Source organism: Molothrus aeneus, chromosome Z, assembly GCF_037042795.1.
Source record: "Molothrus aeneus isolate 106 chromosome Z, BPBGC_Maene_1.0, whole genome shotgun sequence".
Taxonomy (NCBI): domain Eukaryota; kingdom Metazoa; phylum Chordata; class Aves; order Passeriformes; family Icteridae; genus Molothrus; species Molothrus aeneus.
In genome coordinates, this window is record NC_089680.1 from 69,049,937 (window position 1) to 69,074,466 (window position 24,530).

At 43.1% G+C, this 24,530-nt stretch overlaps 1 protein-coding gene across 4 annotated transcripts; it reads right to left on the reverse strand.

Moving 5' to 3' along the window:
• ACOT12 (acyl-CoA thioesterase 12) lies at window positions 1-24,266 on the reverse strand. 4 transcript variants are annotated; one of them, XM_066568873.1, is made up of 15 exons: window positions 24,146-24,266; window positions 21,552-21,621; window positions 17,966-18,026; window positions 16,893-16,994; window positions 14,804-14,936; window positions 12,520-12,670; window positions 9,760-9,879; window positions 8,942-9,092; window positions 7,802-7,857; window positions 7,380-7,440; window positions 5,979-6,062; window positions 4,051-4,184; window positions 2,957-3,085; window positions 1,446-1,572; window positions 1-687 (listed from the first exon to the last, which is right to left on the reverse strand). In XM_066568873.1, the coding sequence occupies exons 1-15, from the start codon at window positions 24,252-24,254 to the stop codon at window positions 553-555; spliced, it is 1,623 nt and encodes a 540-aa protein (XP_066424970.1). In that variant the 5' UTR covers window positions 24,255-24,266; the 3' UTR covers window positions 1-552. The 4 variants fall into 4 exon arrangements, with proteins under 4 accessions (XP_066424970.1, XP_066424972.1, XP_066424969.1 ...); XM_066568875.1 differs by lacking the exon at window positions 1,446-1,572 and having other exon boundaries at window positions 561-687; XM_066568872.1 differs by lacking the exon at window positions 1-687 and having other exon boundaries at window positions 706-1,572.
• Between the last annotated feature and the right edge of the window lie 264 nt (window positions 24,267-24,530).

The following is a 24,530-nucleotide window of genomic DNA, read 5'->3' on the forward strand; positions in this document are numbered from 1 at the left end:
TAACCTCAGAAACAATAATTTATTGGGAGTCACAGATAAAGGGACAAGTACTAAAGTGCAGACATTAGCAAACACTAATTTACATGGGCTGTACTCAGTTTATAAATAATGGTGTGCAAGCACCTGCACGGCCAGGTTAGAGCACTGGCAAAGCCACTCAGTAGCACTGGTTTCTGCAGATTACAGGGGGGGGTATTTAAAGCTGCCTGGATGCCACTCTGTTTAATGTAACATTAAAACAGTGAAATAATCTTATGAACTACAGCTCTACTGAGCCAAGTTCTGCCTCCATTTATATGAAATTCATTAATGCAATCAAAAGCAGAATCTGTTCCTTAATCTTTTTTATATTAAAGATTGAATTTAGAGCCTAAGGCCTAAGCTTGGTTTGATAGGAAATGCTTGTGCCAGGTATTTTCAGGCTGAATCCCAATACTGACTACATGATCTGAAGCAAGTCACCTACAGAAGAATGATCCACACCCTGGCAGGAATTTCAGCCAGAACTGCTTGATAATCTTCAGATGTCCCTTCAGAAATCTGCTTTTAACTTCAGCACTTGCTGTCTTCCAGCTCCAAGAACTTTATACACTCCAAAGCAGTGTCTTCAATGGATTTTGATGAGCCAGTAAGATTTGCAGCTAAGTAAGGCATAACTCCTGATGTCACTTGATTGAAGTAACACACCTGTTTGAACAAAAGTAAATGAAACAAAAAAGCCTATGGATTGCAAGTTAGCCATTTTTTTTGCAGAGCCTGGATGAGTACCACAGCTTTCATGGATGTGAATAGAAGCACACAGTACTTCTGAAACTGAAGGGAATAATTTGCAAAAAACATGCCTTTTTTACAACATCCCAGTGATCTGGATGTCCTCACTGCTCTCAGACCCTCCAGCATCTGCAGGTAAATGTACAGGGCAGTTCAGCAAGAAATACTTATGTATAACATATTAAATATGTGTGCTTTGTGAGCAAACCTGTTGCCCAAAAAAAAGGAACTGCAGCCACCAAGAGCTGCTGAAAGTTGTCATAAATGTGTTTTATTAAATGGAAAAGTTTTAGCCTTCCCATGGCAAAGAAGATTGGCTGTGGGTCCAGAGATGGGAATCAGATTGTGTGATTCCTGGCATATGAAGGTTCAGGCGAGGAATTCAATTTGAACTAATTCCTTGCCCTTTGTAGTCAGTGGAAAGAGGGACACACCACCAGAGACCAGTGCAATGCACATCCTCTAGGGGCGTATTTTAGGAGTCAGTGAGTGACTCTGGAGGGGCAGGGCTTCAGGGTTCATTTCTAACAGTCAAAGTTGGGCCAGACAGACCCCACACACCCAGACTGAACTCCTTTTTTGGAGGTATTTGGCTGTTCCCTCTGCAGTCTCAGCTCAGGTGAGGTGACAGCCCCAGGGCAGGGGGCACAGCTGGGCCCTGCAGGGTTACTCACAGTGCAGGAGCTGCTGCTGTTGCTGTGGATCTGGAACCCAGCACAGAGGATTTCACTCCTGCAGAACTCTGGGCGTGGGGGCATCGCCCTGAGGGTCACCGACCTCACAGCCACCGTGTAGGGCTCCCTGAAGAGCAGGGACAACAAGCATCACTGCCACCGTCATATTTTCTGAAAGATCCCTTCGCCAGGATTTCTTCTCCTGGGAGAATGAGAAGCCTCAGCTTCTCCATGTTTTGCTCCTCTGGAATGTGGTCTGGAGACTGTTTTATCCAAACATGTGAATTGTTTTTAATTAATGACCAATCACCATCAGCTCTGTTGGACTCTGAGGAGTCAGTCACAAGCTTTCATTACCATTCTTGTTTAGCCTTCTGATATATCCCTTCTCTTTCTTTAGTATAGTTTTAGTATATAATTTTCTTTTAATATGATATCATAAAATAATAAATCAGCCTTCAGAGAACATGGAGTCAATTCTCATCTCTCACCTCGTCCTGGGGACCTCACAACACCACACATCACACCCTTCCTCGTGTTGAAAACGTTCATGGCAGCGACTACATCATGTCATTTTCACGGGAGGGCAGAGGAGCTCAGGTATTTTCCACAATCCTGGTTCAAAGCCGGGGCCCTGCTGAGCCTCAGTGAGGCATCAGCACAAAGCCCAGTCCAGGAGGCCTCTGTGGCAGCCAGAGAACAATTCCCCACCTTTTCATTTTAATTAACCCTGCTCTCCTCAGCCCACGTTTACTGCATGGGGGAACAACCCTTACCCAAAGGCTTCACAGTGTGGCCACAGTAAAGGTATCCAAACTCATTCAATCCCCCCATGGAGGGGGAAGGCAAGCACAGTACAGAATGCTGCCTTCTAGTGCTAAGTTGAAGAATTACTGAATGTGAAAAAAGAAACAGAATAGAGAAGGGTAAGATACACCAAAAGATTCCATTTGCCCATGTTTCACGATGTAAGAACAAAAGGAGATCTAATAAAAATAATAAAACTTTAAAAAGCAGGGTATGTTAAACTGAGCAAGGGACTTGGCAGAATTTACAGATACAATAAATGTGTGAGGTTTCAAGAAGTTCCTTGACTAAATAAAAAGTCTACAATTACATGGAATGGGAGTACAAAGTCACTTCAAACAAAGAAGAAATAAACTCCCATTTAGGTGCTTCAGCCCACTGACAGGCTCTCTGGGACATGGTATTTTTTCTCCATTTGCCCATTTGAAATTCTGGCCTATTTGCCCTCCTGGTAGACCACTCCCAAAGAGTCAGTATCAGAGAATCAATACTGGTCTACGCCAAAAATTTGTGATGATCTGTATTTATTTCACTGCACTTTCACATTGCAAAGCAAATCTGGCTGTACAAACTCAGGCATCAACCAAGGAATCTCACTCCTTAGAAAGTAAAATGCCCTTTTGTCACCCAGTGACAGATCAAGGTGACAGCACTCCAGGCCGTGGCCCCAAGGTGCTCAGAGTTACAATCAGAGCCATACTCACTGTGGCTGGCAGGGCTGCCTTTGGGACACCAGAATCACAAAGTCCCTGGGCTGGTGGCCTGCCGTGGGGCCAGAGGTGACGTGGTAGATCTTCTCCTCTTCACTCACAGCCTGCAGGACCTCACATGTCCTGTGAAGACATTTAGCACACCCCTCAGGCCCTGTGTGTGCAACAGCAGCTCCAGCAAACTCAGTGCAAACGGGCTCATCCTGACACTGGACCTTTCATTTTCACGTTCCAGCCGCAAGGCAGAGAGAGTGAAACATTCAGGTTTTCTGCAACACCTCATCAGCACTATTTTCTTTATGTTTTGTTTGTTAAAAGCTGTAAATTCAGTAGAGTTTGTAGATTTTCAAATATCCCTAAGGTTCCACTTCCACCCTCTGGTAAAAATCTTTCAGGATGGAATAACTAACTGAAAATGCTTCACCATATCAAATCAGTATAATTTCAATTCCACTGTCTCTAATCACTATTCTACACCATAAAAGGTAAATAAAAAACCTCAAACACTTTTTAGAGCCATTCCAAAACCTGTTTCAAATCATACAAACTTTCAAACATGTTATTTTTTGAAAATATGTATTTTGAAGGACCCCATTTCTTGATTTCTCACTTTGACTGTGAAATTGAGCATCAGTGTCTCCAATAGCACAAATATGAAGAAGTCCAGCTTTTCCCTAATTTTTAAAGCTAGCATGCACAATATATCCACCTCAGTTCTTACTTTAAACTTTTTATTTTTTTACTAGTTTTGGGGTTTTGTCACTTTTAACATACACCTGCCTAGGACTGGAGCTGTGCTTATTTAAGAAAAAAATGACTTCTGTCCTATCCCTTCTTTTGAATGATACAGAGTGTTCAATTCTTTTGAAAAACACAGTGCACTCTGTATTTTGGAACCAGACTAAGCACAAACCAAACTTTACTTCTACACCAAAAAAAAACCCCCAAAACCCGTATTTTGACAAATGTTTGATGTCAAACTCTTACAACACTTTGTTCCTAACGGGGCAGGGTCTCTCAGGAGTGTCTGTGACAGGGAAGAGGGGTGGCCAGGGGGCTCAGAGCCCCAGACAAGGAGAGGGTCTCACAGGAAATGTCTGTCCCAGCGCTGGCGGAGGCTGAAGTCGGACAGCAGGGAGAAGGCCACGTGGGATGGGACCTTCACCTGCATCTCCACCTTGAATGACAGCACAGCACCCTCCTCATGGGTCCAGATTTTCACCTGGGGAAAAAAAAAAAAAATAAGGCAGCATGTATTGAAAGCAAAGAATTATTACTGTAAATGTTTAGATGCTTATATGTTACACATTTAGGACTTCAGGCAGATTTTCTCAGGAGCTCCTGGGAAATGCCACATGCCTTTGTCCAGGCAAATCAGCCACACCTTGGTTTAACCCTGTTGCCCCAAGAGCAACCCAGCACTTCCCTTTCCAAAAGATCCTTCTTTTTCTCCCTTGCTCTCTTCTGTGAAGCAGAGCACCCAGAACTAATGCTACTTTGAATAACTACTTAAAATCACAGTTTTGCATCTCCTGTCCCACACCTGTACTATCTTGCCTTGATTATTTTGGGTCTATTTCTATTCATAGGCCTAAACTCCAAAACAGAGAATTCAAAAGGAATAGCCTGTACATAACAATGCACACACAAGAAATAAGGGTTTGTCACCTCCCACAAACCCCATAAAATGGAAGAGGATAGGCACAACAGAATGTTTAGAATTAGAGGATTTCATTCCCAAATTCATGTGCTTTATTGCCTCTCAAAATCCTGAGAAGTTTAACAGATTTTAATTTCTAAGTGATGCAAAATTCATAAGGTTCATCATCACTGTTGAGGTTTTGTTGTTCTGGTTTTCTTTTTCTGCATCAAAAATGAGCAATCTTTTGTTTTTTCTGCATTTCTGCAACAACACAGATTTTGTATTTCTCTGGATTGTCCTATCTTGAAAGAGGAAATAAACCCCAACTTAATCCAGCAAGCACCTTGCTGAAGTAAAGTTTGGTGTAAAATTAAATGCTTAAGAGCTTTAAAAACCATCTACAGGAGGTCTGCATTAATATTTCTCTATGGCAAAGAACAGGAATAATGTTCTTCTAGCAGACTTCTGGCCTTGAAAAATCACAAAACAAAGCAGGAGGTGCAGCTGTCAAAACACCTCTCTGCTAAGTGAACATTGGCAAGGCTGGATTATCTCTGCAGCCTTACAAGCCTTGTGGTTTTGTGTCAAAGACATCAAGAATGCCATGTTTTACCTTCAAAAACTGCCAAGTCAGCTTGGGGTCATTCCAGTTGCAGGGAAAAGGGAACAAATCTGCACTTTAGGATCATTCCACCTTGTGCTGTCCCTCTCCAGACTTCTTGTACCTCCCGCTTTAGGTACTGGGAGGTGCTTCAAGGTCTCCCCAAAGCCCTCTCTTCCCCAGGAGGAACAACCCCAGTTGTTGTCTCTGCCTGTTTCCAGGAGCTGGTTCAAGCTTGCTTTTCCCAGCACCAGAGTTGCCTGCTGTTTATTTGGCACAGCAGTGTTTACTGAAATATTTAACCACTGGAACAACCGACACATGGCACTGGCAGCTTTGCCATCCCTGGAATTCCTTATGATTTGTATCTGCTCTTACTTAAGTATCTTATTGTCTACATGCAAGAGTCACTAAGCAATGTTCCATAGCCTGCACTGCACAGGAGGTCAGACCAAAACACTGAAAAAATAATTTATTGTCCCAAACCACCTCTGGATCAACACGATCTGGAAGTAAACTGCCAGTCACTAACCGCATTTCAGAAACCAAGCCTTGGCAGATGCCAGATGTCTCTCCATTTCCTGGAAAACATGCACTGCAACAGGGTTAACACCCCGTTTTCCCTTGACTTTCTTCTGCTTTTCCTAGCAGCATCTTCCTCTGCTAGAACAGGTTTACACAAGTGTCCTCACTGATTTTGGGTTTGTAACACCACTTCACAAACAGGGAGGTGCTTTGCTTCCAGATTTCTGTAATTTCATTTCTGCACTTACATTATCCAGAGTCTTGGTTATGTCCCACCCTGGTTTTCCTGCCAGGTGTGTCAGTGCAGCTATGTTGCTGTAACTCAAATATGCCTGAAACACAAGACACGTGTCTGAAAATGGAGGGGTAAAGGTACATTTCACTGAACATTGCAGAGATTAGGTGCTCTTTTTCCCCATCATTATGCTTCAACTGCAAACAAATGTTTATTTTCCTTGTAAGTGAAAACACACTTCAGTAGTTTCTGAATTGAAACACTTCCAGTGGCTTCCTGATGCACTCACATGGCTGTTGGCAAAACAATCTTAATTAAAGGACAACAAAACACTATTTTCAGCTTCTCCAGTTATAAAGCTGTGAAGAACAACTTTGACCACCAGGGAGACAATACAGATAACCTCTCAGACCACTGAATTAATGGTTTTGTCCGTTTTCCTCTTAAGCAATTAGAATCTACTCGAAAATTAACCTCTTCTTTGCTACCAAGCTGGGTCCATCTCGGCAATTGTTTTTCACAGCAGGCTCACAAGCAAAGAAAATGCAAATATAGCCATTCTTTATGCTTGGCTACAGTGGATGGAGTTCTCATTTAACCACTCTATAAAGAGAATACGGCCTTAGAGTCTTTATTGACAGGTTTTGATTTCATAGGAAATAAATCTTAACCAAGCAATTTTTATCATTGTGTGCTTATTTACATTTGTTGCTCTGCAGAAAAAAAAGAAAGGGGGGGAAAAAAGCTGCTTTAGCCACAAAAACTGGACACTGAAACAACATTTAATTAATCTATAAATCCACCTAAATTCAGGTTCCACACCATTCACTGCAGGACATGGACACAGCATGTCCAAACCAGAGACACTTGGTGCAGGGAATCTGAGAATGAACATGATTTCACCTCGCTTTCCACAGATTTGTACTATTTGTACTCCAATGTTCATCTCTCTGGTGCTATCTCTCCCCCCACTTTTAGCACTTACTAAATGGTTTCCTCACTACAATTTTTCAGACATTCTGTGGCTGGATAAAGACAAAAACCAAAACCCCAAACTACTTCCTCTACAGGAGAATTCAGCCTATTCTGAAGAATAATAAAATGAATTCAGAATTCATTTTATAACACCTGGGGACATTGAGGGATAAATCTGCAGGAGACCTTAAGGGACCACTGGTATGCATGTGTTTTAAAGACAATTTTATATCCTTTCTGTTGAACTCACTCTTAGATCAGTAGTGAATCATCTACTCCCTCTTTTTAAAAGAGACATTTCACTGTGTTACACATCCAACCATTCCTCACGACTACCACAGAACTTCAGAGGGTCCACCTGTACTGCCACAGCCTGAACAGCTGCTTCACACACCCCAAAAGGTGCACAAATACAGCTTTTTATGCGCCTACAGATTACCTGGTTGCTTGTCTCCCAGGCATCAGAGGGCTTGTCTCCTTTAGCAGATAGCATGCATTTTCTAAAACATAATTAAAAAGAGACACAGTAGCATAAACTGGTTCTGTACACGTCTGTGTATGCTAGGAAAAATCACTTTCTATAGGCTTAAGTGTCTTCTAAATAGAGGTACTTTATCAATTTTTGGTTTGCAATAACTGCTTTTTCTTTCCAAGAAAGACAGTGAAACACAATAACCTCCAGAGCAAAGTAGTTTTGAGACAAGAAGCCTCTTAACAATTTCAGTGCCACTGAAAGAAAATTATTTGTAAATGTAAGCCATATAACAGTCATATATATGTTAAGGGGAGTTCAATTACTTTATTTAGAGGATTATGAAATTAAGTTTTCAAAATCAAGACCTGCCAGTGACCCAGCTATACCTGGTGAGTAGAATCCTCCTCCTGGCAATGGCTCCGTGGTACCTCCTCACACCATCCTGCATGAAAAATGAACCAGAGAGCAACAAATCTCATCATTTTAGAACAAAGCCTGAAAAAAGGCAACTAAAAGTTATTTATTCCAGACGGGCATATGCCAGAGCAAAAATACAAGCAAATAAAGAGTAATTGTGCAATGGCCTTTCCACAAGCTAACCCAGGAAAACTAGTGCTTTACTTTTTGCCTTAGCAATATTCTCTGCAATTTGAAAAAGAACCAGTGTGATAGAAGAGTTGCATTATTGTAGCATCCTCCAGGTGCTCTTTGGTCCTAAAGCAGTTGCAGCTGGGCAGTGCACCACACGCATTCTGCTCTTTCTAAATGTGCCACCCACCAAATAAACTATTAACCTAATTTATCATCATCTGGTGTTTCAAAGCACAAAGGGAAATTGTATTTTTCAAAGTCAGTTTCTCCTCTTGGGACAGCCTGCAGTGGGCAGTAGTAAACTTACTGCCCCAGTGAGTACATAAGACACCTTGATTCATTTGTCTGGTTCCCATCCTGATGTTAAAAAATAATTTCATTTCTGCCTACACTGGCTCTCTAAAATTCTTGTAACTGGAACAGTGACAGGTGTTAACACAGCAAATAATTCAACAATAGCATTCAAACTGCTTCAAGTGCTTCATGAACCACTTTCAGGGAAACATGAAATGAGATCTCCATGCCAAAGCAACTGAAAAGCCCACCCACGTCATGGGATTTGATTCCCACAGACTTCTTTATTCACTCTATTTCTCACCTTTGTTAAGGGTTTATAAAAATAACTATTCACTGAATACTCATAAATTTCATCTACAGTCAGTGGAACTTGCACGAGACGCAGACAAGTGGAAAAATCTCCAAACACATCAGATTTTTCTTCTCTGCCCATCAATCACAGAATCTCTAGTCATGAGGATCCTCCACAGAGCCTCTCACGTTTGGAAGACTAAAGCTAACAATAACAAACCTCTCACTCGAGGGCAAGCATTTCATTTGGAGCTTTTCTCTCCTGCAGGAAGATGCACTGCAGTGCCCTGCTTGGTCCTTGCCTCCCCAGCAAGGCTGAGGTGACCACCCCACTGCTGAGAGCTCACCTGAGTAGTGGGCTTGACCCTGGGGAAGGTGAGCAGCTCCCCTTTGTCATCCAAAGCATTGAAAATGAGGAATGCACTGTTAATGTGCCGCGGCTGGTCCTGGATCCACTCCTCACAGTTGTAAGCCTCCACACGGACACCAACCTCCACGCTGAAAGGACATTTAAATGAATCACTGAACTGCTGCCACTGGTGCAGAGGCAGCCCTGAGACATGCTGGAGAGGACTGCAGTACCTGCAGGTGCGCAGGAAGCCTGCACAAATTAAATACCTTCTGTAAATAATTAAATCAAATACCTTCTGTAGCATAGCAAATCAATTACTCAATCTCGACAGGCACACCTCTGAAATAAAATAAAGGATGGCAGTAGCTAAATAGCATTACCAAAAATAAGCAAGAAATAGAATGCAGTCTGTCAATAAATGCCAAGATGGGAAGATCCTGGCGAGAAGCTGGCATCTTCTGAAGAGTCAAATCTCTGGGAGCAGCTCAGCCCTTGAAAATCCCTGAATTTCAGAGGAATATTTATTCTCTGAATTTGCAGGAGTGGGATTTGGTGACAAATGGTCTTTAAAATGAAAGTCAGAGAATAATTTTTTTTTAAAAAAACTTCCACTGATAAAAGTGAAACAAAAAAAAAAGGCACATATAGGCAATTACAGATACAGATACATGCTTCAAAGTCCCACCTGAAAAATAATTAATTCTAATGAAAAAGAATTAATTCACTAATGAAAATCCTACTGATGAAACATGAAACACACTGCGTAGGCTGGTGCTGGAGATGCCCAGGGAGACCAGAAATGAGGAGCTTTACCTGTTGTGGAAAGTGTTGTTGACAATGGCATTGAAGACCAGGCGGTCACCCACAAAGGACGGCCCCCAGAATTTGAACATGTTAACTGCCTTCAGGATGGGGTGTGACCGACACAGGCGGCTGAAACAGACACACAGAGACAGACCAAAACACACAGTTGTGCTAAAAGCACAGCCGGCGTGACTGACTACAGAAACAGGGTTTGCAGGACCTGCAAGGTCACTAAATTACACTGATCTACTCCATGCTACCAAGAGCATGTAACTCGAGCTTCAACCATCATAATGCCACTTATGTCATGCTGCTTCATTTCCAGCACGTTTTACAAACACCAATTCATTCCCACTGCTTGAGACCGCCCTCTCCTAAAGCCAGACCATGAATCCTTTACCTACAGAATAACCACTTACCTCACAGTTTCATTAATTTCTGTAGGACTGCACGGGGAGCAGGCTCCTGAGCAGTGTAAAAATGCCAGACCTTAAGGCCTTTAAACAATTAAAGGAAACCTGAGCAGAAAGGCCAAGCACTAGGAACAATGTCCAAGCAATGCCATGTCAAGTTAACTAGTCTTAGTATTTGTACTTTTTGCTTGGTTTTAGATGCTTTCTGCTAGTATGAAATGAGAATAAAAAACCCCTCACACAGCTACCAGTCTGTGTAAATAGAATCCTGTTTCCAAGCTCTCTGGAGCAGGCAAAAGTCAGGTTTCTTCATCAGTTCTGCATGTATTCAAAACCCCTCACTTTCTACTGGGATGTCTGTGCATCACAGGAAGAGGGGACAATTTACAATATATGACATTTATTTTTAGCAACACACTGCTCTCAGTAAGGAGCCCATGTGCACATCTAGGATAGATTGTTCCATGGTGAAGTTTTCTAAATTTGAAAATACAGTTTTGTAGCACTTCTAGCTTTTAACTCAACTGCACTTTGAAAACTAATGTACCGGTATTTTTAAATGCACACAATTATCTGCAGCTAATTAACTGACTGGTACATCTCTTCAATAGTCTAATACATTTAAATTACTTTGTAATTAAATTAAAATAATTTGCTCCTCTGATTTAAAATGCTAAGCGTTGATTTTATTTACAATGTTCACTCTAAAGATGCAAACACAATAATGATGAGGAGAGGAACAAACCAGAAATCAGGCTTAAATATTCATTTCTTTCCTGGAAAAGTACACCCTGAATGCTTTTATTGAAAATGTAAGGAATAAGAAAGTATCCATCAAGTTCAAGGTAATATTACTAATATTCAAATGGTTTTATTGCTATCTGCACAATCTCATGTATTGACCAAAAAAAGGTGGAGGGGAAGTGAGAAAGAGAGTGAGTAACCTTTAAAATGCCCTTAGAAATTTAGTTTTTCAGGCTTATCCCTCCTCTTCAGTTCCTCCATCACAGTTTGTGGCTATAGAAACTCTTACCTGGCACCTTCAGAGGTGGAGTCTAACTCTGAGTGGCCTCACAAAAGGTTCATGGTGAGAGTAGTTACTTCTCAAGCAAAAACTACAACATCTCTGCTTTCAACCAGCCTCTGACAGCAGCTATTATTCCTGAAATTCTCAACATGAGTAATCATGTTTGACATTAATTAGTTTGAAGAAAATTTGTCCAGTACTCCATTTGCTGATGTCTCCCTTCCTTTTTAAAATCTAAATGCGACTCCCACAAGGTAAAACTTATCAGATGAAAACAGATAAATGTTCTGAGTCATATTATGGCAAAAATCTGCAACAGTCCCTTCAAGCCACTGGAATTGCACATGGGGGTAAGGTCAGTGCACTCTGTTGTTACTAAAACAAGTTGTTTATCCAACCACTACAGAAAATCTGTTGTTATCAGTACAGCCACTGGCTACAAATCAAAACCATATGAATAATGAATGGACAAGTCATTTAATTATTAAAGATAAAAAGGGAAAACACATCTAACGTCCCTGCAGTGAATTAGGTCACTCGGTATGCAAGGAGAATTCAGACTGAAACTTGAGTGCTGCTTACAAAGAAGCTTTGTGCAGTGTCCAGGAACAGGAAGGGAGACAAACAACGGTTTGACTCCAGGGAAGAGGAATTAAGCGATTATGTGCCTGGGTCACACTGGCAGGCAGCCTCACAAAACATATTTTGTTCTCTTTACCTGAAGATGCCCCAGCTCTTTAAACTGCTAAAATTGTTGCAAGCCATAGGATGTGCAAGTCAGAGGGACTGAAAGGTCAAGTGACTTGCTGAGGGTTATGCATCCATTCGGTGCACACACCAAAAAACAGAGCCTGTTTATGTGGCTCCTTTTTCTCTGACTTATTTTTCTTCTGGCATCACGAGGATCTGCAGATTAAGTTCTAGCAGGATGTTAATTTTCGGGTGTCAATTGATACAGGGTGAGTATTGGTTTGATCCTGGTTGAACAACTAACTTTGTTTCTAAAACACTGCACCAAGCACAAGGAGAGCAGGTTTCTGTTCCTGTATACAATGTTAGCCTTCTGCAAAGATTCCCAGGAAGGTAACACAGCCTCTTTTGCCTTAGGCTCTGTATGTGTAACAGAATAATGTCTGAGTCTCAGTGGCATGGCATGCTGTGGGAGATGTACCACTTAAATAGTTCAAAGGCCTCCTGTAATGTGAGGAGGAAGACAAGTCACAAAGGCCTGGGTCTGTATTCTTCATAAAATAAATCCCTGTGAAACCTGTAACATTAAAAGCACATCAACTTAGAACCACATGCAGAGACAATGCTGTAGGAAAGTACCTTGCTGAAATGCTTGCCACTGTCTGCATCCAAGCCATGATCTGGCCACCAAAAGTGTTTCCATGATGGTTTGCATGAGGAGGAAGGACGAGCTCAGTGCTCTGTACGTGGGTATGCTCAGTTGAAACTGCATCTTTCTCTTCACAAGTATCTGAAACAGAGCAGCAACGCATCAATGAATGCTTTCAGAAGAAAGCACACCCCGTGAAGAGAGCAGCTTGTTCAGACTCAGCAAAAAGAAGACAAACAGAAAGGCACAGAAGAGCCTTGTGGTTTGCAAGGGAAGCAATAAGAAGCTGAACATTTTCTCTGTTCTCCCAGGAGCTGCTGCTGCCAGCCCTCAGTACATCCCCACATCCCTGTCAGGGGCAGTTCTGTGTTCCTGTGTCAGGGGCAGTTCTGTGTCCCTGTGTCAGGAGCAGTTCCTGTTGTCAGTGGCAGTTCTGTGTACCTGTGTCAGGAGCAGTTCTGTGTTCCTGTTGTCAGGGGCAGTTCCTGTGTCAGGGGCAGTTCTGTGTCCCTGTGTCAGTGGCAGTTCTGTGTCAGGGGCAGTTCCTGTGCCAGGGGCAGTTCTGTGTTCCTGTGTCAGGGGCAGTTCCTGTTGTCAGGGGCAGTTCTGTGTCCCCGTATCAGGGGCAGTTCCTGTTGTCAGGGGCAGTTCCTGTCCCTCTGTCAGGGCAGTTCTGTGTCATTTTGTCAGGGGCTGTTCTGTGTCAGGAGCAGTTGTGTGTCCCTTTGCCAGGGGCAGTTCCTGCAGGGGAGCAGCAGCTGAAGCCCCAGTGTGTGCTGGCTTTCAGGGGCTGTCAGAGCAGTTCAGCACCAACTCAAATATCCGTCAAAGAATGTGCACTGTGTGTGATGGGCACCTGTACAGGTGTGTTGAATTGAGATTAGAGCAGGATTTCACCTTGTTACAAAGTTTATAATTGCCTGAGACAACACCTGAGTGAAATGACTGAAATGAGGATCTGAACCACCTTGTATTAAGTGAGCATTTCTGATGTCACTTCCAAGTGTTTAGCCTTGCATCCTCACTCTAATCTCAATTCTTTTCAGTGGTGTTTTGCAGGAAGGTTTGGGCATAAGATTACATCAAGTAATTTAAAAAGTGCCTATCTGTCCTAGGAGCTGCTTGACCTGAATTGTACTTTTGACTTGTGGCATAATTAGCTAACTTTGTGATTATGTAAGTGTGTGGAAACATATGACTAACTTGTCCTTTGGACCTACTCAAGGTGCTCCCTAACATCCACTGGTCAAATAAACCTCACTTTCAGGGTATGATTTGTACATATGCTGCTACCTAGCAGCCTTTACACACAATGTTCTCTCCTCTCTTCTCCCACTCTGCTTGTTCCGTCTCCTTAAGGAGGTGAATTAGTGCTACAATAATATCCTTCAAAGAAGTTTCCAGGAAAGGCAGTGGAGACAAAACCCATCGACCTCTGATTTGTCACTCAGGTTATTAAACTGTACCCTGTGAGACAGTTACCATGAAGACAAATAGCTTGTTTTCTTGTACCAAACAAGACTCTTCAGTTCTACGAAGTCTTACTAAATTGTTAAGGTTAGATCCTTGTTTATAACAGGTTTAATCGCTCCTCAGTAAAACCACATAATGCCTGTTATTTATACATGGAGCTACAGCTCAGATTTTCCAAATACCAGCATATTTTCCTAACTGCTCTGAGTAATTTCTTTTGTGAGGGAACACAACAACTTACAAGCACAACTTTCTTTAAGAACAGAAATTACTACCATAAATAAAGAAGAACCTGTTTCTTCGTTCAGTTCTTCTAACTTTTTAACCTGTCTTGACCTCCACGTAATGAAAGTTCTGCTTGTTGGGAATCATCTCAAGGCATAAACACAGTTCTTCCTTTCCTTTCTGGCAGAGACATGGCCATAAGCCTGAGTGAATGTCATGCTGCTGTCTACATCACAACTAGTGTCACAGAAGTTTATTGCTGTGTTTATTGCTGAGTTCTGTGTGACCTGTGAAACCTCACACACAGAACCACGTGAAGATCTGCATTTCACATCTATTTAATGCACGCCTGGCCCTCAACCCTGTGTTTTTACATCTCGAATTTCTGAGAGACAAAGAAATACCACTTTGTTAGAATAACTGCCTAGCACATCTCTGGCACCTCTATCCACAAATCTGGCACAGACTTTTCTACCTGGTACCACAACCCCAAGGAGATGTTTTGCCTGCTTTTTTCCTTCCTTCCAGCTGCCCATGAGTGTTTGTTCCACCTTCTGTGCTGAGTACAGAAATCACCTTCCTTATTGCTCTCCTGCATCAGTTTCTGAAAGACCTGGACATAGCCCAGACGGATTCTTCTCCTCTCAATAGCCAGGCTGTGCTCCAGGTGGTCTTCTGCAGACAGAAGCTGTACAGGTTTTAACTCAATCTGTGCAAATGGAGAGGAAAAAAATACAACAATTAGGAATTTCACAATCGTAACAAAGCGCACTTTGAACTTAAAATGGCATCAGCATTTTCTACAACTTTTTCCTATCAGCTGTCCAAGATGACAAGTTTAATAATACAACTAACACACAGTATAAAGTTCAAGAGATTCTGCATTATCCTTTCAGAATCATTCATTAAAACCAATGAGGAAGTGCTTTTAGCTTATAAATACAACCATCCATGAGAGCACACAGTGTTTAAGATAGTTCTCATTTAAGAAAAGAAATAAATAAAAAAGACAGGAAAGGATGAACTTAATATGAAGGTTTGAGGATAGAATTTTTGAACCAGAAAATAAATTCAGTTGCACTGGTCAGGGGCGTCAGTGCAAATTCCCATGTATTTCAGTTCAATGACAAACTGCATCCAAACCAAATGCAGTAATTTTAAGAAAATCACTACGTTTGGATAATTACACCACAGGTGACACTGAGCAATCACTTGTGAGGTTTGTCTACAAGGCTTAGCCTCTGAGGCGTTAAAATAATGCACAAAGCAGTGCAGCACAGACAAATTCAACATTTTATGTCTTGCAGTGCAGCCACTAATGTTTCTCACCCTTTGACTCTTTCCTCTGACCCTCCTCCAGATTCATTGTCTCCTTTCCAGTCCTTCTCAAGAGATTCCTAGATTTTCCCATGTGGCCCAGTTAAAAAATTGAGATGGTGGTTATATTGACATTCTCTCTGTACAACCTTAGAAACAGTTGTTCAGAAAAGTGGATTTGAAAAAAAATATTCTTCAATGTCTCTGAGATTTTAGTTTGTCATGGAATTTGAACTGAACTCTCAAACTCCCCCTGGGACATTCCTGTCTTAAGCCTAATCTTAGTTAATCATCACCAATTTAATCCTGAATTAATCTCCCCAGAAATTTAGGCAAAAGGTAAACAGGTTTATGTTATGAGTATGATATCAAACTAGTAACAAACAACTCTTGATAATATTTTAGTGCTATCAGGGTAGAAATTTAGCCATTAGCCCCTCAGAGACAAGAGCTGGGCTGTAGTTTTAGTAAAACTGCTCCAGTCTGTTTCTTCTCCCATCTGTGGCACATCCTCACAGAAGAGAGAGCAGTAGTGACTGGATGTGTTAATTGCTCATGGGATGACTCTGCCAATCTCCAGTGGATGTTTAACAGCCAGATGTGCTGTCATAACCCATGCAGTGAGACAGGAAAGTCAGATCCATGATGTCACATTCAAGAAAGCAGAATTGTACATGCAAAGGGAGTTTTTTTAAGAGAGTCTGAGGCGTGCTTGGCCTTCTCTACAAGAAAATTTTTTAAAAAGACTGTGCCTGTCTGGCACAGTGATGTGAAGGGCAATGACTGATTTCCAAACACTGGGGAGAAGAAACAGCCCTGGCGTGAAAACCAATCAACATAAATGGCAAAGAACCAATTTAGATTGGAAGTGAGCTTAAAAATAATGTCTTGTGTCTGAGCAGTGGTGTCTGAACAACCTCCCCAAGAAGGGAAGTGAAGGATAAAAAAGCCCACCCTGCAATCCATTTCTGAAAAGGAGAGAGAGACTCACAAGGATCTCCCTTCCACTGCTTGCCTCTGTCAATACTGTAGCCCTCACAAAGAGCTCACCTGTATAATGAGCAAATGTGCAAAAGGAAATGGAAATAGAAATTGAAATAATAATAATAATAATAATAATAATAATAATAATAATAATAATAATAACAATGACAGCAACAACAACAACCTAACCATTTCAGAGAAGCAAATTAGAAATAAACCCCCAGTCTCTATCTCATAAAGTCTGAACTTCATGCTTTTTCCCTATCACTGATCAGAACAAACACTGCTTCTGCTGTGTTTCATAACCAGAAAAGTTGGGTTATTTCACAGAAACTCCAGGCTTAGGAGAAAGCAGGAAAAATACCTTTCCACCACCAACTGGTTTGGCCACATACGTTGCATGTGCCACACTCACAATCTTTTCAGCATTAGTCAAAACATCCTGTACTGTCACCTTGATGCCAACCTACAAGGAAGAAGATGGTGGAGGAAGGAGACAGAAATGGTATTTACATCATTGTCAGCTGGTTTGAGACAATACAGTGCAGTTTTTATCAGTCCCTTAGACCTAAAGGGAGAAGGTAAAAAACCTGCTCCAGTCACTGATACATCTCTTGTCATCACAATATTCAGTCAGCTCTGAAAGGCTTTTTAGTACCACAAGTTTTATGTTTGTTCAGCATCACTTGTAGGGTAAAATTACAAAAACAGGAAAGACACTTAAATGTAGTTTTATGGATATTTTCTTCCATTTTCTTCCGTGGCATTTGGAGTCCCCATCTGAATGAGTTTCTAAGATCTGTACATTCAAAAAAAGTGTGTTTAGGGGTGAAAAGCACAATCAAACACTTGAATGTGAAACACTGGATTCAATCCTGTGGCATAGGCCTGACACACATCAAAATTCTGATTTTTTTCTAATTTTTAGAAACTTTTGGAATACACAACCTGTGAGATGCATCACTCTCATCAATAATAATGGGAATTGGACACAGGCACAATGCACAAAAAGCACTCCCAAAGTTCAGCTCTGATTTGAAGTGATCAGGCAAGGCATTGCATACTGACTGCAGTATGAAGATTAAGATCATGTGTGCACCTGAGACATGTACATTTGTATCATAAGTTTCAAAAATGCTTTGAACTTCACCTATTCTGTGGATCTGGCCTGGACCACCACCACCTCTCCCATCCTGCCCACTACACCTGCCAAAGGCTTCAGTTCTTCAGGGCCCAGTTACTTCTCTGGCATGGATCATTTCAGAGGATACACACAACTGTAACACTCTGAAAGCAGTGCCATTAGGCACTGTTATTGTCCAGATATCTGCAAATGTCTGGAGCAAATAAACCTGGACCCATGCTGCGCTCCTCTGCTGCTCCCACCTCTGCTCTATTCCTTCAACATCTCTAGAAAAAAGAGTGCTGATCTCTTACCTCCATGCTGGTTTTGAATGCTCTGTTCACCTTTGTTCTGATGGCAATAATTTGTCCAACCCTGTTAAGAAGAGTAAGATCTTGTAGCAGGCAAACATGCAGCTTTATAAGGGCTTGAATCTGCCTCTCTAAAAGTCATTAAGAATATCGCATTAATCAGTCTGTGTCTTGCACACTGCACTGAAAATCCACTGAAAAAAGTGAATTTTTCACTGCGTTCAATTCAACACCATTGTTCTCCAGTCACACTTGGTCAATAAAATTGCAGCCACTGCACAACCTTAATGGCAACATCCTTTCTCTCGGCTGGTGTCTGAATGGCAGCAGGTGTGCTCAGGTACAGCCTCAGGGAGTTCTGGCTGCTGCTCACAAGCACATCCTGCGCACATCCCTGAGCACCTGCAGCTGCAGGAGCACTCAGATACACTCCTCCAGCACCTCTGGCACACAGGAGTGTGCACACCGGGAGATAACCCCAGGGAAAAATGTGCTCTTGGGCATCTTTAAAGGATGGGGACAGAGTTCATGTTCCAAGTCTTGGCCAAGAACAGGACTGCTTGTCCCTTCTGTGCTAACATCATCCCTCTGAAAACCTCTCTTCCCCATTTACCTACATAAAACAACCAAACAGAATTTTTACTTTATTATCTAGTAAAAATTATAGAGATTCCGGATTACTAGTTAATTATCTAATGTGATTTCATAATATTCATCCCTCTGAAAACCTCTCTTCCCCATTTACCTACATAAAACAACTAAACAGAATTTTTACTTTATTATCTAGTAAAAATTATAGAGATTCCGGATTACTAGTTAATTATCTAATGTGATCTCATAATATTATCTATTATTTTTATTATATTTTAATTTTTTATTATATTATTTATTTTATTCTTTATTACCTTTTAAATTCTCCTTATTATGTCATCAAAACAAATTTAAATGAGGAGGTATTTTCTTTCCTTCTGGAATTCCTAAAGCACCTGCTCCATGTTGAAAACAGGAGCAAACTTTGTTTCCAAACCCCTCGAATCCCAGCCCTAAGCAGTGCTGAGAGGGCGGGAGGAAGGCAGTTTGCCCTCAAGTTTTCCCAGTGAGCAGGAAGTGAAAGGACACAGTGTGCAGGGTAAGGCAGAGCCACAGCCAAAACAGAAGGGTGTCAGGCCACTGCCTGCAGGGAATTCAAACTGAGCTACAAATGCTAAACAGCAGCCCCGGGGCAGGAAAAGGGGAGCTAAAGACAGCCAAGACTGAAGCAAAATGTAACTCAGAGCTCTTGGGTACTGACAAAACATTCACAGCAAAGGATTTTGCACAGTTATTACCCCCGTGTTCTTATTCTTATTCTTATTCTTATTCTTATTCTTATTCTTATTCTTATTCTTATTCTTATTCCATTCTTCTTCTTCTTCTTCTTCTTCCTATTATTATCATTATATAATAATCATCATCATCATCATCATCATCATCATCGTTACTTACTAACTTAAATGAATTAAGTTGGGACATTTAAAGGTAAAGGCTTCCTTAAATTGCATATTCCACTGCAGAAGTAGAATGGGAAATGGGAAATAGGAAGCCTGCTCCTCCAGAGGACCTGACAGGAACAACAAACTGCACAGCAATTTTCTCTTTCTTGTTCTCACCCAAGAACACAGGTGGAGTCCTTTGGGTGGGTAGGGAAGGGGAAATGGTCAGAGCAAAGAACCAAGACCAGCTGCAGGTGCACAGCCCTCATTAGCTTCTGCAGATGATGCTCAGAATCATCTCAGAAGTTTTTCCATTATTTATTGCAAAGAAAAAGCAGATCTGTTAAGGCAATTGTTCCCAACTGCACAGCTAAAGGAGCCACCAGCTCCCTCCCAAAAGGAGAGTGCTCAGAGCCACAGATTTGCAGGGGCACAAGTCACACAGCACCACACTTCCACTTAAAACTGTCAGAAATTTACCAGAATGAAGGGACTATCATTCACATACAGAACACTAACAACATTTAAATAAATGCAACTTAAAATCAGATGTGTCAATTTAAAATCAGCAGTTCAGTAATACACTGAACTGATGTGTATTGCAAGAGAAGGAAGAGGTTATCATGGTATAAAGCTAAGTTTTGAACTATATAGATGTGTGACAATTTCTCTTTACATCTTAGCTGAAATAAACACAGAAGACTTAATCCCTGCAGAAGATTTAGTAACCTGGTTTGGGTAAATAAACCTTAATCCACTTACTTAAAAACCATTTCATTAATTTACCAGAGAGAGAAGCAAGAACTCTCTTATTTATGCAAGACATTTGTCTAATGAACTGGATGTGGCAACATTTAGGAAATTGCACAGTAAGCTACAAGAAGGATGTTAGTGGATGACATGGCAGAGAAAAATAATTTATAAAATAATTTCTTTCACAGTTACAAGATTGCTACTTGAAAATCTTGTTACAAATGGAATATTGGTATTACAAGTGAGAGAAGAACTAGAAATATTCAGAAACAACTTTGGAAGGAAAAGTATTTTCATCATATTCCAGAAGCTCTGTTCTGCTATCGTGAAACAAGACAGAAAAGTGCTCTGAAGCTCCTAACTCTGAACTATTACACCTGAAAGGGAAACATTACCCTAACTTTGATTAGTTTTTACATACAGGATTTTTTTCTAAGGACAAAATTAAAAACACAGAGCAAATCAAGGCAGGACAAACACCTCAATATTGTGAAACAGACCAAGAAATTATCTTTTGAGTTCCAGAACTAGTATGATCGTGTTCTCCTTTGTCACTGACTTTAGTTCTTACTCTAATGGGCACTGCCCTCTCAAGTCTGAGTGGATGCTTATTTTTCACTTATGAACAGTTTTTAACTGCCATCAGCTGCACCTCTGGCAGCCAGTGCTGGTGTGTTCACAGCCACAACAACTGCATGTGCACTGCTCCCTGCAACCAGGTCTGTCCCATCTAACCACTCCTTAATTCCTACATTGCCCTGTGTAAAACCACACAAAACCCACAAAGTAATGGCCGTAGGTTTCTGTAAAGGTATGGTTTAGGAATAAAGGGCCCATTTCCTCTTACTGTGTCTTTTATCCCACCATGAAAAATGGTAAAACAAGTTCAGTCCTGTGTTATCCCGTAGACTCAGTTAATTCAGTGCTCAGTGAATGCAAAACATTTACCTTTTTTATAAAATAGCTGAAAGAGAAAGATGTTAAGAAGTGAACCGAAAGAGACCTTGCAGCAATAAAACCACTGCTAACAGTAAGTTTCATAGGTAGTATTGCTTATTTAACAGAGATAAGCAGTGGCCTGCAGCCAATCCCCAGAGCCAGAGACCACTGGGCCATCAGTTTCTCACCAGGCATCTCAACTGCCAGGTGAAGTTAACAAGAGTTTATTTCTGCCCTGTGACATGGATCTGCTCTCTGGGTGGGTCTGGCTATCACAGGTAGAAAAGAGCAGTTTTGAGACTCAGCCCTGTGGCTGTGCTGAGTTCACAGGTCTGCTCTCTCCCATTTTATAACGCCCCAGTTTATCTCTGCCAAATTAGAGTCTGCAGAAGGGAAACATCTGACTGTTGTCAGCTGGTTTGTACCTGGCAGCCTCTTCAAACTGAATGTCATCCATGGACGCTGTCACGCAGGACACCCCAGCATGTTTCTCAGCTTCAAAAGAGACACAGGGGCACACAGTTATCACTCTGCACCTGCAGGCAGCTACTCACCCGTGGGCTGGTGCCTGACAGGCAGGGACTGCACGCAGCAGGTCCCTCTTCCTCCTGTGAGCACCAAAATGCAACTCTGCAGTGCGCCCCTTAGGAAAAAAGAGAAGCTAAATAAGATTAAAGTTTACATTTTTTTGGTCATGATTCTGTTGTGAAGGGTGTGTTTGTATTTATGGGTGACATCAGGAGACGAGACTAGATGATAGCAACTATCTTACTCAGTTTGAAAACTTCCACCTAAGGTCTTTTTCTAAAAATGAACATTCTGGTAAGAGAGCCTTAACAAGGATTTTGAATGACAGAAAGAGTCACAAAGTGTTACCAAGCTCACAGAAAGCTCATCTTTCTCCCTCAAAACAATATGTCAAGAGCATCAGCTAGGGCAATCCAGTGGGGAAGTTTTATGTGAGCTGAGGATTCTGAGATACAGGAGAAAAAACTACTAATTAGTAGGTAAAAACCTTAGCTTATTAGTGCAGTCACAACAGTGGAAAGCAGCTAAGTACATGCCCTTAGTGCTACACCAAAAATGTAGGAATTAAATAAAAACAAACACAAACAAGATTTAGAAAATTCAAAACCAGAATTCACCTGCTGTAAAATATTTTCACCTAAATTTGAAATGTTAGTCATCTCCCTGGGGTACATTTGGCTGTGAAAAAGAGCACACACTTTTTGTATTAATTATGAAAGCTAATCTGGAACAGGTAAACATCCTATTTACTGTTAATATTTAATCACCTGATAGTTAAGTTTTACAGCAAGTTAATATGATATATTATTTATTTGACCATAGCACCTAGGGCTTCCAGCCAAAAGGTAGATCTGCAATGTACTAGGAGCTGTATAAACACAGAGAACCACTGCTCCAAAGCCCTGAGTGACAGAGGCAAGAGAGGGGACCAGCAGGAGGCCTGGAAAATAGCACTGCACAACAGGCAAGAGCTCTCACCCGCCGGCAACCCCGTATTTTTAGTGAGCATCACACGAGGAGCTCAGAGAAATCAGAGGTTTTGTATCAAAATCTGAAGACCTCCCTCTGAAAATAACGAGCGGAAAGCACAGCCTGTGCTCCCTTCTGAGGGTCAGAACACCGAAGGGCTGGAACGGAATCACTCATACACCCGAGAGAGGAGGCGTGCTTCTTTCGGGGGATGCGGGTGCGACCCCCGCTCGGGCACGGGCACGGGCACGGGCAGCCCGGCGCCCCGGCACCCCGCACGCCGCCAGCCGGGCTCGGCACCGGCTGCTGATGCCGCGGCACCGCTGCTCGCCGCCAGGCTCTCGCCGCGCTTCCCCCGCGCTCGCAGCGCTCGCCAGTCACTCGTACGAGCTGGCGAGGGGGTTTAGAAGCGTTGCAAGGCGAGATACAGGCAGACACGGAGTGCTCCGCACGCTGGCTGGATTTGTGTTTCACAGAACCACGGAATCCCAGAATAGTTAGGGCTGGAAGAGTCCTCTGGAGACCATTTAGTCCAATCCCCTGCCAAGACAGTGGCACCTTTCCTTCTTTTTGGCACACAAGTGCCAATAATCTTAAATTAGCACTTTCCTTCCTTCTCTTGCTTATCTTTTACCACCTCTTTTCTTCCCTTCTGCTGCTCCTTTTTAAAATTCTCCTCATCCTCACATTCCCACCACCTTCCTCGCTCTCCCCTGCCATCTGACGCCTCACCCTCGCGGTGTCTGTTCCTAACTGGACCCCAAATCTCCTGGGCTCCTCGAGAGAGACGTGGAGCTCCTGGAGTGGGTCCAGTGCAGGCTACCAGAACGACTGGGGGACTGGAGCATCCTCCTCATGAGGGAAGCTGGGTCTGCTCAGCCTCGGCAAGAGATGAGTGACAGGGTCCTTCATCCCTTCATCCCTTTTGGACATGTACAAATGTCCAAAAAAGGTGTCAGAGCATGGATCAGGCTCTGCTTGGGGGTGCCCAGCAATGCAACATGAGGCAAGGGGCAGAAAATGATGCCCTGGAAGTTCCATCTGAACATGGAGCTGTGTCAGGGTGGACATGAGGGAAAGGTTCTTCCCCCAGAGGGTGGTGGGGCACTGAACAGGCTCTGTCAGAGCTCCAGGAGGGTTTGGACAGCACCCCACGGATGCCCAGGGTGGGATTGTTGGGCTGTGTGTGCAGGGCTGGGGTGGGACTGGATGTTCCAGTGGGCCCCTTCCAGCTCAGGGGATTCTGTAATTCTATGATGAAGAACTTTTTCAGAGACCACTGAACACACTGCCCAGAGGGGGTGTGGAGCGGAGCTCACCCGTCCCGTCCCAGCAGTGTCTGTACGATCCCGTGTCCCGGGCTCTGAGGCGGGACAGGATGACCACTGTGGCCCCTTCCACCCTTCCGCCCGGTGCACGCTCCAAAGCCCTCTCGATGACACCTTCCCTCCAGCCTCCCCCAGGGCTGGGACTGTCCCCTCCCGCTCCCGGACGAGCAGGGGCCGGGCCCCGCTGGCCGTACCTGCGAGGCAGGCGGCGGCGTCCATCCATCGCAGCAGCGGCCCCGCGCCCAGCTCCCCGCGGGGCCCGGCGTGGGCCGGCAGCACGGCCCGGCACATGTACACAGCCATGGGGGAACGCTGCCCGCTCCGCCCGGCACCGCGGCCAGCGCCCGCCGCCGCCTCCGCCTCAGGCAGGGGCGGGACCGGCCCACCCGGCGCCGCGGCATGGGGCGGAATCGCCTCCGCCGGCCTCCCGCGGCGGCGGGACGGGCTGAGGGGAAAGGGGGCCCGGGGTGACGGGATGAGGGGAAAGGGAGCCCGGGCTGAGGGGAAATGGAGTCTGGGACGACAGGAAAAGGAGCCTGGGACGAGGTAGCCCGGGGTGAGGGGAAAGAGCCCGGGATG

Bases quoted from the DNA above. Each gene is read 5' to 3' on its own strand.
- ACOT12 (XM_066568872.1), bottom strand. From the start codon at position 24,254: ATGGCTGTGTACATGTGCCGGGCCGTGCTGCCGGCCCACGCCGGGCCC. The intron at 9,880-12,519 runs GTACTTTCCTAC...TGTCTGTTTCAG, and splicing joins GTGGCAAGCATTTCAGCAAG to CCGCCTGTGTCGGTCACACC. The intron at 6,063-7,379 runs GTAATCTGTAGG...CTTGTGTTTCAG, and splicing joins CCTGGGAGACAAGCAACCAG to GCATATTTGAGTTACAGCAA.